At 45.1% G+C, this 14357-nt stretch overlaps 1 protein-coding gene across 1 annotated transcript in view; it reads right to left on the reverse strand.

Moving 5' to 3' along the window:
* LOC126298898 (uncharacterized) overlaps nucleotides 1-14357 on the reverse strand; it is a 338375-nt gene that overhangs the window by 173773 nt on the left and 150245 nt on the right. The window contains exon 2 of the mRNA XM_049990436.1: nucleotides 7392-7536. Within this exon, the coding sequence (XP_049846393.1) occupies nucleotides 7392-7536 (145 nt within the window). The remainder of the gene's footprint in view (nucleotides 1-7391; nucleotides 7537-14357) is intronic.

The following is a 14357-nucleotide window of genomic DNA, read 5'->3' on the forward strand; positions in this document are numbered from 1 at the left end:
GAATTTAGTGAATAGCCCCTTCTGTTTAGCGCGCCATCTATTTGCAAGGGTGTCCCAATTCAAACTTTCTATGAGATTTGTACTGTTCTCGCGATGGCTAAATGTACCAGTCACGAATCTTGCCGCTCTTCTTTGGACCTTCTCAATCTCTTGAATCAGACCCAACTGATAAGGGTCCCATACAGACGAACAATACTCCAAGACTGGACAAACTAATGTATTGTAAGCAATTTCCTTTGTTGAAGGACTGCATCGCTTCAGGATTTTACCAATAAACCGCAGTCTAGAGTTCGCGTTACCCGTTACTTGTGTAATCTGATCATTCCATTTGAGATCATTTCGAATAGTCACACCCAGATACTTGACGGACGCTACCGCTTCCAAAGACTGGGCATTTATTTTGTACTCTTACATTAATGGGGATATTCGCCTTGTTATACGCAGTAGGTTACACTCACTAATATTGAGAGATAACTGCCAGTCATTACACCACGCATTTATTTTCTGCAAATCCTCATTGGTTTATTCACAACTTTCGTGTGATACTACTTCCCTCAGTCTCAGGCCGCTGTCAATACCATCAACCAGATCGTTTATGTAGCGTGTAAATTGCTATTGACTTTCTCTCGTTGTGTCGGGTCCGCTGCTCATCTGCCCCATTGCTCGATTCCGGCGTGGGTTTGAGTCCTGACCACAATCGGTCTTTACGCCTCGCGTCGTCACCGTTTCTCGCCTGTTTCTCTGACGTTTGCACCGGATGTAGCAGATAGCACGATACTTTGCACGGGAGGTAACACACGACGGCGCAGGAGGTCTGCGACGTACCGTCAAGAGTTCTCTCAAGTCACTACCAGCCGTGGCCTCAAGACATACCCGACGGTTTCCCACACCGTCACTTCCAGACGTTTCCATAGGTCAACGCCATGATCTTCAACGACGATCATCCGGAGTAGTACAGTATCGCGTTTTATCGCCGAACACAATGCGACGCCATTCGTCAGCAGTCCGTGCTTTCCGGTCCAGACGCAGCCCTTTGTGTCATGTTATTAGGGGACGTCCATTAATTGCGCGAGAGGAGAAGGGGTTCGGCAAAATCTCACCGTCTCTCATTTAAAGCGGGAAGGGTGGCAATCAATATCTCTCGTCAACTTTTTAATTCAGAGGACACACATTACTACAATGGATAACATTTTGTTTTATAAAGTTAATGCCGCGCCACGGAGAAAGTGCCCACCAGTCTTTGTGGCCTCTCTGAAGCAAACTGAATGCTTTACACGTCTGCATGCCTAGATTTCCCAGATTCGAAGTAAGTGCCGCACCAGTGTGAAATTTAATTTCGGGGGTTCCCCCTGCAGCACTGGCTGAAAACACAGAGTGTCAGTCAATGAGTCAATCGTTATATTCTGCATCTCACATAAGGTCAATGTTATTGTGTTTGACACGAATTTGTATCAACATTTTTAAAATGCGCGTGTTAAGCACCATGTCGACAGACGAGTCGAAACACAAGTGCGAGCAAGAAGCTAACCGTTTGTGGAAGGAAGCTACGCTGAAGTTCACCGACAGAAAAATCTCTTAATGATCGTATAAAAAAGACTGAAAACCTACATAATCGTAAGGCTCAAAGAAAGGTAACAAACAATGTTGTCTTTCATCTGCAAAAGCAAATAAAGGTTCAGGACATTTAATGTATGTGATATGTGAATAAAAGGTCAGTTTTTTAGGGATCTGTCAAAATGGTTAATACTACGTTCGTGAAGCATTTCTGTCTGTCCGTCCCTGCCTGACCGTCCCTCCGAATATTGCTCAGGTTTGTTTAAAATCAAATGTTTTTAATCGAGTGTTAAAACACTGTTTAATATACTATATAAATAAAACCCTTTTTATTAAAGTGTTTTAATCAAATACAGAAATTTCCGTTTTTACTTATTTTTATCAGCCTACGCGGCAAACATTTCTAATGAAGAGGGCAACGGAGCCCCTCCGCACCTCACCATGGGGGCAGGGGGTCCAAAATTAAAATATTAAACTCACGTAATAAATGAACGTCCTCTTAAGGACAGGCAGGGCATGGGACGGTAATTCTCGTCTGGCAGCTGCTAGTCTACGACCAATGGTAAGGGTTGACACACAATGTTTCAGGGAGTCAATTACGTGGCAGGCACAGATGCGAAGTGGTTGCCATGTGCTTGGTGCACAATACGGCGATCCTGCCTTATGGTGGTCAGATTGGAACCTTGACACTTCTGCCTGCCATCATGTTTCCATGCATTCCAACACTGGACCACTGTCACATCCGAATTCCCCAAAATCTGTATACTGCTCGATTTGACCAGCCGGCCTAATGGGGACCCACAACAAATAAAGCTCTGTATAAAGGAAAGTATGGCCATCCTTTCCCCCTGCGTTTGCCGCTGTCCGCAGTTCAGGATTGGCTGACACCGCGTCATGTGACATTAGCATCCATTGTGGGCCCAAGCGTTACTTGTGAATCATAAGAAGTGTTGTGTATCTTCAAAGTTTTAAGTAGAATAACGCCTCAGTGCTGTGCTTTTTGCTGTTCGGTTCCAGGTGAAAAGGGAGGAGAACTGTACAGAATTCCTTCCCAAGGGACAGATGCAACAAGAAAGAGAATATGGGGAAAGTTTCAGGAGCTCGACTTAAACATTCAGTTAATTTTATTCATTTCTGGCCTTTTGTCTTTGTCTCCTTTTTACATTTCTGTTACTTAGTTTCCAGTCCTTTCGAAGAGAAAAAAAAGTCAGAAGAGCTAATAGGATGGTTTAATGATAATTTAATTACAAAACAGAAATAGTAGAGGTAAAACTGCCCCTGCCTATTTCTGATCGTAGGCCTAGTTTTATTCGAACACATTTTAAAAATATTGTATTCTCTTGTAATATCGTAATCATTCTCCTAATGTCATAGAACCATTTTCTGACAAACTTTTAAGGGATAGATCTGACAGAAATATAAAGCATGCATAATCATATAGGCACGTTTATCAGTTCTATTTACTAAGGTACCGCGCATATATATTTGAATCCAATGCTTTATTTCGTATCACAAAAGAGCCACTGGGCGAATTTTCATGGTACCGAGTAGCAGGAACAAGAAGTAAGTCTATATACAGCTTTAAATTAGCTATGGATGTTTCTTTGCCCTTGCGAACTAATATTGGTTCCCTTCTGTCCTGCTGACTATTGGATAGGACCAATTTAATCCTGATTACGAAAACATGTGTTCAAACTCGATATCGCAACAATAACTGCGAAATCTGCTTTAGCTGTCCGCAGCTCGTGCGGTAGCATTCTCGCTTCCCGCGCCCGGGTTCCCGGTTTCGATTCCCGGCGGGGCCAGGGATTTTCTCTGCCTCGTGATGACTGGGTGTTGTGTTATGTCCTTAGGTTAGTTAGCTTTAAGTAGTTCTAAGTTCTAGGGGACTGATGACCATAGATGTTAAGTCCCATAGTGCTCAGAGCCATTTGGACCATTTTTTGCTTTAGCTATTAATAAAGGATATCAGGGAAAAACTGTGTTTCATGCTCGCCACAACAAATGCTTTTCGATTAATTTAGCTTAAATTTGTTGAGATTTTTTGTTGCTAAATATCCGACATGTTCCGTTTGAAGTCACTGATCAGTTGTAGCAGTGCATTAGACATATGAGTGCACTCCTTTAATGTACACGGCTAAATATGCTGCAGAAATCAATTGATCACCAGCGGCGCAGTCGGCCCAAAATGGCGGCCACTGGCAAGTTGGCCAAGTTGGCCGTACTTTCCCTATACAGAGCTTTAAGAATAAGGGCCCTTTCAGACTGTCAGATGCTGATAACGCTGTCTCACACGTTTACCACCGAGCGAGGTGGGGCAGTGGTTAGCACACTGGACTCGCATTCGGAAGGACGACGGTTCAATCCCACGTCCGGGCATCCTGATTTAGGTTTTTCGTGATTTCCCTAAATCGCTCCAGGCAAATGCCGGGATGGTTCCTTTGAAAGGGCACGACCGACGTCCTTCCCCGTCCTTCTCTAATACGATGAGACTGATGACCTCGCTGTTTGTTCTCCTTCCCCAAACAATCCAATCACACGTTTACCGGCATCTCCACGTCCTTCGCTGTAATAACTCAAGAACTGACTCTGTTCACGCCCTTATATTGCTTACCAGACCAGGTAACTACACTGAACAAGGACAACAGTAATGCACGATGGTGACCGTTCTACTTGTCACAGAGAAATGCAGCTCTAGTACTTTGCTACCTACCGATTGTTTGTACCTGTACGAAAATCACATTGACATCCGACCGTATCTTCTGGGTCCTTCACTTATTTGTCCCTCAGTGTATGTTGCTATCTTTCTGAAGTTAGATATAGAGGGAAACCTCACAAGGGGAGGCACCGACTTTGGGATCGCGGATTTACTTCAAACTTTGTGCACCTATATTAGGCCTTTAAAACAAAACGACGTGCAAGTAGTAAGGTGCACTACTCTGGCAATTCCGAGAAAATCACTTGAGAAGTTTTGCGCGTCTATTATGTACCTGATATATGTGCGCGAAGGGGCCGACGGCAAGAAGTCATTGTTGTCAAGCGAACGCCGGCATGGTAGCTCAGAGTGATCGGTCAGAGAGCTGGCTACTCCCTGTAATAAAAAAAACTGAGAAGGGATAAACAACGAACTTCAACGGATGTCATATCACGTCCGCTATGACCGAATACAACGAATAATAAAGAACGAAATGAAAAAAATGCAAGCAATTAGCGTTTGCCGTGGAAAAGAAAGTTTAGGGCGAAGCAAATCCCACCAATACAGAGGGCATTTTGGGTTGAACAGTGGCGTGTAGGGGAGTGTTATCCTGTTGGAAAGTACCCCCTGGAATGATGATCATGAATGGGAGCACAACTGGTCGAATCATCAGACTGACGAACTAATTCCAGTCAGGGTGCGTGGGATAACCACAACAGTGCTCCTGTTGTCATACTAAATCGCATCCCAGACCACAACACCAGATGTAGGTGCAGTGCGTCTAAACGCAAACAGGTTTGTTGTAGGACCTCAACTGGCCTAACCAGCACACAGCAATCACTGGCACCGAAGCAAAACACCTTACATAAGAAAACACAACAGATTCCCACCGTGCTATTCCATGAGCTTTCGCTTCACACCACTGAAACGCAAATGGCGGTGGTTTGCGGTCTTTGGAATGCACGGTACAGGGCGTCTGGCCCGGAGCTATTCCTAAAGTAACTGATTTGCAACAGTTCGTAGCGTCACAGTGGTGCCAACTGCTGCTCAGGCTGGTGACGCAGTATCATACACCAGAGCCATACCACGGTCTTCCCTCTCAGTAGTGCCACGTTGCCGTCTGGCTTCGCGTGGTCACCACTGCGAACGATCACGCACAGTGGATACGTTCGTACCAAGTCTTTCTTCAGCATCGCAGAAGGGACATTAAGCTTTTCGTTGCTCTGTAACATGACCTCGTTCAGACTCAGTGAGGTGCTGATAATGGCGTCTTTGTCACCTTAAAGGCGTTCTTGACAAACATGAACTCACTACGTCCTGTCTCAAAGGTAACTAATGCTCGCGATTGCTACAGCGTATATTTAAATCAAATCTGATTTGCATCCTCTTGCGCTATTTCGCCACTCTTGTGACCGGGGCGAAATTTGAATAGACATCATCTTTCAGATGTAGACACAGGGGTACTATCTTTCGTTTGTGTCGCACAACTTCATCTTGGTGTTGCGATTTGGTTTAGTCAGTGTAGAAAACAGAGAAGCTAATATCAATGACTTCCTTTCTTATTTACCATACGAATTTGGAAGATCGCAGAGGGTGCAAACAACATGAAGGTCTTTGGAAATATCCTAAGAATACTTACGATAAATATACTTTAAACCACCTGAAAATCGTGTATAACAAACGTCGTAGTACGTACTAAACATATACCAGATAATATAACCGGATAAAATACAGTAATCTATCTGTACACATCATATATTAAAGTCCCCATCCGCGTTTTTCTGTTTGTGAGGACTAATGTGAAGAACAGCCGTAAGGATTTTGATACTGTTTTCAACGTGAAATAGACTGATTTACGGAGAAGGTTTGTGTATATAATTTGTAAGTATTTCGTACCAGCTGACTGATCACCGCGTTTTTTTATTTGTATGTGAAGACTAATCTCAAAAAGTACAATAAAGATTAAGAACACATTTTTCACTGAAAGGTAGGCTGGCTTATTCACGACGAATAATTTATTAGCACCACCCAAGACAAGTCGTGTAGTAGTGGATACCTAGTGATACCCCTGCGAAGCCGAGGCGGATCGCAAATACAGTACTAGAAGTATTAGAAAAGAAATACTTGAAAGCTGAACACTGTCTTACTTATTTAATTAGATATGAACATATTTTGGTATCCAAAGAATCATCTTAATATCCAAGTTGAATATTGCGTTTTAAGGGCTAGAATTTCAGTTTTAAAAACAAGGTATTCTTATTTTTTTCGTTAATGTCAAAACTGAAGTATTTCATTGTTTTGCTTTCCTTGCTGGAGAGAGGTCTGCTAATATCGACTGTTTCAAATGGCTCTACACACTATGGGACTTAACTTCTGAGGTCATAAGTCCCCTAGAACTGAGAACTACTTAAACCTGACTAACCTAAGGACATCACACACACCCATGCCCGAGGCAGGATTCGAACTTGCGACTGTAGCGCCTAGAACCGCTTGGCCACTCCAGCCAATACCGACTTAAGAAGAATATTTATTTTGAAGAGCAAAGATTTTATGTTTGTTCTAAGAAAAGAAGAAATTTTAGCTTCAAAGTAACAAAAAATGAATAAACAACAAAAAAGGATAAAAAATGTTTTAAAAAATTCTTGGTTCTGTCATTGATTTTTTTCGTGGTGGGGTGACTAGAGAGAGGTGTATTTAGCCTCGTGAGGCCACTTGCGGAACTGCTTGAGTGAGAAGTATCGCCGGCCGGAGTGGCTGGGCGGTTCTAGGCGCTACAGTCTGGAACCGCGCTACCGCTACGGTCGCAAGTTCGAATCCTGCATAGGGCCTGGATGTGTGTGTGATGTCCTTAGGTTAGTTAGGTTTAAGTAGTTCTAAGTTCTAGGGGACTGATGACCTCAGCAGTTAAGTACCATACTACTCAGAGCCATTTGAACCATTTTTTGACAAATATCGGTTTTCAGATCTGGGAAGCCGACAAAGATCGGTAGAGCGATGTGCTGACCCCACGGTCCTAAATATCGCATGCAAATGACGCCGCAAGGCAGAGGGTGACACGGTAGCCGCTCAGCAATGGATAGCTGAGCTAGCATACCCGCGGCTATCCGCTTCGGGGTGAGTGCGCCGGCGCAGCCGTGTTTACCTGTGACGATGTCTGAGGCGCTGCCGGCGCTCCCAGGCGGCCACGGAGGTGAGCACAGCGCGCAGGATCTCCGCGTCGTTCTGCTCGTCGACCGCCTCCTGCGCAGCCGTCGCCCACGGCGATCCACCGCACTCCGCCTCGAGAGCTGCAACACGCAATACGCCACTCGTAATCTCCGCGTTGTAGTCGCTACAGTGCAATCTTGCGCAACAATATACACTACTGGCCATTAAAATTGCTACACCACGACGACGACGTGCTACAGACGCGAAATTTAACCCACAGGGAGAACACGCTGTGATATGCAAATGACTAGCTTTTCAGAGCATTCAAACAAGTTTGGCACCGGTGGCGACACCTACAACGTACTGACATGAGGAAAGTTTCCAACCGATTTCTCATACACAAACAGCAGTTGACAGGTGTTGCCCGGTGAGGCGTTGTTGTGATGCCTCGTGTAAAGAGGAGAAATGCGCACAATCACATTTCCAACTTTGATAGAGGTCGGATTGTAGCCTATCGCGATTGCGCGTCTCGCGACATTGCCGCTCGCGTTGGTCGAGGTGCAATGACTGTTAGCAGAATATGGACTCGGTGGGTTCAGGAGGGTAATACGGAACGCCGTGCTGGATCCAAACGGCCTCGTATCACTAGCAGTCGAGATGACAGGCATCTTATCCGCATGACTGTAACGGATCGAGCAGCCACGCCTCGATCCCTGAGTCAACAGATGGCGACGTTTGCAAGACAACAACCATCTGCACGAACAGTTCGACGACGTTTGCAGCAGCATGAACTATCAGCTCGGAGACCGTGGCTGCAGTTACCCTTGACGCTGCATCACAGACAGGAGCGCCTGCGATGGTGTACTCAACGACGAAGCAAAACGTCATTTTTTCGGATGAATCCAGGTTCTGTTTACAGCATCGTGATGGTTGCATCCGTGTTTGACGACATCGCGGTGGATGCACATTGGAAGCGTGTATTCGTCATCGCCATACTGGCTTATCACCCGGCGTGATGGTATGGGGTGTCATTGGTTACACGTCTCGGGCACCTCTCGTTCGCATTGACGGCACTTTGAACAGTGGAAGTTGTTATTTCAGATGTGTTACGACCCGTGGCTCTACCCTTCATTCGATCCCTGCGAAAGCCTACATTTCAGCAGGATAATGCACGACCGCATGTTGCAGGTCCTGTACGGGCCTTCCTGCGTACAGAAGATGTTCGACTGCTGCCCTGGCCAGCACATTCTCCAGATCTCTCGCCAACTGAAAACGTTTGCTCAATGGTGGCCAAGCAACTGGCTCGTCACAATACGCCAGCCATTACCCTTGATGCCAGTCATTACCCTTGATGAACTGTGGTATCGTGTTGAAGCTGCATGGGCAGCTGTACCTGTACACGCCATCCAAGCTCTTTTTGACTCAATGCCCAGGCATATCAAGGCCGTTATTACGGCCAGAGGTGGTTGCTCTGGGCACTGATTTCTCAGGATCTGTGCACCCAAATCGGGTGAAAACGTAGTCACATTTCAGTTCTAGTATAATATACTTGTCCAATGAATATCCCTTTATCATCTGCATTTCTCTTGGTGTAGCAATTTTAATGGCCAGTAGTGTACCCGTACAGATTCAGTATCTCTGGCGTGTGAGTTCTTCTGGAGGAAATTTATGCTCCCAGTTGTTAGCCTCATTTCTCTTCTATGTCTATATATATAGACTCTGCAAGCCACCTTATGGTGTGATGGGGAGCAGGGCTACCACTCTCTCTCTCTCTCTCTCTCTCTCTCTCTCTCTCTCTCTCTCTCTTCCTCTCTCTCTCGTCCCGCCGCCTTTCCCAAATGACCATGGGTACAATTAATGTTGGTAAATCTCTGAATGTGCTCTAATCTAATTTCTCTGATTTTCTAGCCACAACATTTTGCAAGATGTATATGGGAGGAAGCAATACATTGCTCGACTCATCAAGAAATGTATGCCCTCGCTCTTTCAGTTGTCAAACATAGTATCTCCAGATTTTTTAATCCCCATTACTCACTGTCTACCTAATTACCCATGGCACACTCATTTACCCTTCCAAACACCACGTAGAATTTTCTGATCCCAAACATTTCGTTACTAAAAATTCCCTTCCTACAATGTCCAATACAATTAATCAATCTTAAACAGACTAAGAAGCGAACTACTGCAGTCAGTTTCGATCTGGAAGGTTGGTAAAAACTTACCCTTATTCTATATTAATTGAAGTCAAAAAGAAGTGTATTACTGTTAACAATATAATTAACCCGCCAGGGTAGTCGAGAGCGCTAACGCGCTGCTTCCTGGACTCAGGTAGGCGCTCCGGCACCGGATAGAATCCGCCAGGCGGATTAACGTCGAGGGCCGACGTGCCGGCCAGCCTGGATGTGGTTTTTAGGCAGTTTTCTACATCCTCATAGGTGAATACTGGGCTGGTCCCCATGTTCCGCCTCAGTTACATAGCTCGCAGAAATCTGAACACATTCGCACTATTCCATGGATTACACTCGACGCAGACCGTTGGGGTACACTAATTCCGTCGTGGGGGCTATGGGGTGGTGGCAGGAAGGACATCTAGCCACCGCTTAACCATTAACATGCCAAATCCGATTAACGATGGCTGACCCTGTGTAACTGCAGGACAAGGCTCAAGCGATAGATAGATAGACTGTTAACAATATAATTGAACTACAAATTTCCAATTAAGGAAATGTAAAGCCAATATGAAAGCTGGTAACTTTTTACATTAGCGGTTAAATTCCGTTAACATTTCTAACATTTATATAGGTTAAATAAAACATCCTAGAAACTACAAAGCTGCCCCCATTGAAATCCAATCACATTCATAAACAGTGCCCAGAGCCGCAATTATCATTCCAATGTAACGCCTGCATTTTATCCTACCCAGCGCGGTAACAGGCACGGATCGAAGGCGAATGGGAGGGTTATGGAGTATATGACACTCCACCTCCACCAAAAAAAATCTTTGTAAACGCATTTGTATTTTTACATAAATCAGTTTTCAAATTTACCAGTGACTTTCAGAAAATAAAGTAGTATCAAACCTAATAGTCTAAAGAATAGCAAGGAGTTCTAGAAACTTCAAACTATACTGAACCCAGGAAACTTCTCAGTTGCAAGGACCTGCTCACATGACTGGGACTTACTTGCTGCAAAGTATATACCAGCTAGGGAAAGGTGCCCATTCACAGACTCATTGTACCCGCTGTCAACAACAAATCTGACAATTATGAGTGACAGGTAGGAATGGCAAACCGCAGGAAGTTGAATGGGGAAAGGGAGACCCTCCACTACGAAAAGAATATCAGAAAGGACGACTTCCCAAACGTAGGTGGAAACGTACGAAATAAATAGCATTCCCATGATTTACACACTCACACAGTCATAGTCTACAGACTTATATTCACAATTGAACTGCTAAGCGACATACTAATAGTGATGAGTGTAAACTACGATTTTATATTGTGTGAATTGTGCTGGCGTTTAAGTTGTCCGAGTTTTGTTGCTGTTATACGAGGGGACCGAAAAAAGTATTAATATGTGACACATTATTATGGCAGACCAAGTAACTTATATGAAATGCTACACTGCACTACAAAATGACACGAACACATGACACTATTTTTCAGTAGAGTCACCAGGTCTCTGTAAGCAACGGTCAGAACGTTCTACCAACAATTCACCTCCTCGACGATACAAATCCGCTCCTCGGTCAAGGAGCCATTCTAGAACCACTGTGCGAACGTCCTCATTGAAGGAAATCCTGCGACTGCCACGAATCAGTTCCTCAGCTGTTTGGAGATTGTCGTCTGTGATTAATGTCGATGGCCTGCTTACCGAATAAACACCACCTATGTCTGTGCGGCCTTGGTCAAGTTGTTGTCACCATTACACTACAACTGGACGCGACTTTACATTTGGTCCACACATCGCCAGAATTTGACGGTGAATCTGTGTGCAATGTAGGCGGTTTGCCCACAAGAATCATACTGTCCCGCACGCTCCAATTTTGTAGTATGTTTCCAGCTACTGCCCACACTGTATTGCACCTGTTGTCCGTACCGCAGTAGTGTTGTCGCTTCAGGAAACCCAGAACATGAAAACGCACCACTCTTGCTACGCAGTGGCCTTACCGTGCGACGACATGTGTAACCTACTTTATGAAGTTTGCGCCACATTTACTTCTCAAATTTTCGGACGAGTGCTTACTAAATGGTGTATTTCTCTGAATCACAACTGCTTCGAAGTTATGCTAAAACGATGTGGTAAACGCTGTTATTGTTAATATGATTATAATAAAACATTATACACACATCAAATAAAAGTTTTGCATCATGTCCGTTCCGAGATTTCCGGAACGTGTACAGAAAATTGGAATAGAGATCAACGTAAATATCATTTCCGCCCTTTTTGTAGCTCATGAAAACCACACATTGCATGTTGTACCACCATACAGCGGGATCTTCAGAGGTGGTGGTCCAGATTGCTGTACACACCGGCACCTCTAATAGTCAGTAGCACGTCCCCTTGCATTGATGCATGCCTGTATTTGTCGTGGCATACCATCCACAAGTTCATCAAGGCACTGTTGATCCAGATTGTCCCACTCCTCAATATTCGGCGCAGATCCCTCAGAGTGGTTGGTTGGTCGCGTCGTCCGTAAACAGCCGTTTTCAATCTATCCCAGGCATGTTCGATAGTGTTCATGTCTGGAGAACATGCTGGGCTCTCTAGTCGAGCGATGTCGTAATCCTGAAGGAAGTCATTTACAAGATGTGCACGACGGAGGGGCGGGACGGGGGGGGGGAGGAATTGTCGTCCGTGAAGACGAGTGCCTCTCCAATATGCTGCCGATATGGTTAAGCTATCGTTCGGAGGATGACATTCACGTATCGTATAGTCGTTACAGCGCCTTCCATGACCACTAGCTGCTTACGACGGCCCCACATAATGCCACTCTGAAACAGCAGGGAACCTCCACCTTGCTGCACTTGCTAGCGTCCAGCCTGACCGGGTTGCTTCCAAACACGTCTCCGACGATTGGGCGGTTGAAGGCATACGCGACACTAATCGGTGAAGAGAACGTGATGCCAATGCTGAGCGGTCCATTTAGCATGTTGTTGGGCCCATCTGTACCGCGCTGCATGGTGTCGTGGTTGCAAAGATGGACCTCGCCATGGAAGTCAGGAATAAAGCTGCCACTCTGCCTATTACGCACAGTTTGAGTCCTAACACGACGTCCTACGGCTGCATGAAAAACATTGTTCAACATGATGGCGTTGCTATCAGGGTTCCTCCGAGCCGTAATACGTAGGTAGCGGTCATCCACTGCAGTAGTAGCCCTTGGGCGACGTGGGCGAGGCATGTCATCGACAGTTCCTGTCTCTGTGTATCTCTTCCATGTCCGAACAACGTCGCTTTGGTTCTCTCCGAGAGACCTGGACACTTCCCTTGTTGAGAACCTTTCCTGGCACAAAGTAACAATGCGAATGCGATCGAACCGCGGAACTGACCGTCTAGGTATGGTTGAACTACAGACAACACGAGCTGTATACCTCCTTCCTGGTGGAATGACTGGAACTGATCAGCTGTCAGACCCCCTCTGTCTAATAGACGCTGCTCATGCATGGTTGTTTACAGCTTTTGGCGGGTTTAGTGACATCTCTGAACAGTCAAAGGGACTGTGTCTGTGATACAATACCCACTGTCAACGTTTATCTTCAGGAGTTCTGGCAATTGGGTGATGCGAAACTTCTTTGAAGCGTGTAGGTATTTTATTGATATTACTAAAATCGTAAGCATATCTGACACGTTAAAATTGGACATGAGGGCAACTAGTGGAGGTGATGGCAATTATTTTGAGGGTGGAGGGGGAGACAGTGACAAATGTGGTCCCCTTCAGAATCAAACCCTGTACCTGCGAACCAAATCCGCAATACAAAAAACCGGAAAAGACTGTTCCACAGACACACCAGTCCATGCTAAGAACTCCTTACGTCTCAACCCCATCACAGATATGTGACCCTTTTTCTCACAACTGCCTTCCGAAGTATCCATCTCTTCTATCGATTCAATAGCCTTCATCAAATTGGCTGGCAGCCCCTGCATGCCACGGCGACATAGTCCCAGAACCACTTCTACTTCTTTCTTTCTCGTCTAGGTATCTTCGCCTAATACCACTCCTGCGTTCCCATGTGCATTATATTTAATCTTACAACACCAAATCCATATTAGGACAGCTAGATGCTATCGTATGACTTCATCTGACAAATTACCTCCTTCAACTTCCCAAATCAACTCCCCATCCTACTCCTCATTCCGTTTTCGTGCTTTTCACCTCATTTCATTTGCTCATCTGGAGCCAGGCATAACCCTCCAGCTGAAGTATAGAAACACTGACATCATCCGGTTTAATCGAAGCCACAAGACCCACATATCAAAACAATTATCATCACACAATCGTTTATAAGCAGCCGTTCCACCCACGTTCCATTAACGAATGTAACTCAAGAATGTCTTAAAAACGTAATATAATAAACAGTACAGTCTGCCTCATTTTATAGTGTTTCGCAAATACGATTTTCTCTACTGCGTGATAATCCAACTAATGTGAGAGTAGTCCACAGACCACTGCTGAGAACAGTGATACCTTACCGAAAGAGGGTTTTTTTTTTTTGTTTCTGCCTCAATGGTCGGGTACAAGTCTTTCAATTCGACGACTTTCCTGTCCATAATTAACCCCAGTTATCCAATCGGGGAAAGGGGATCTACAGTTTAATGTAGCATCCAAAACACGTGTCGTTCCTGGCGACTCCTCATATCGTTGAGAGGTGGTGGCTGAATTAAAATAAAACTGAAAGTTTCCGTGGTCCGCCTGGGATTCGATCCCACAACCTCTCGGTGTACAGGTACGTTCTTTATCGCT

This window comes from Schistocerca gregaria, chromosome X, assembly GCF_023897955.1.
Source record: "Schistocerca gregaria isolate iqSchGreg1 chromosome X, iqSchGreg1.2, whole genome shotgun sequence".
Classification (NCBI taxonomy): Eukaryota; Metazoa; Arthropoda; class Insecta; order Orthoptera; family Acrididae; genus Schistocerca; species Schistocerca gregaria.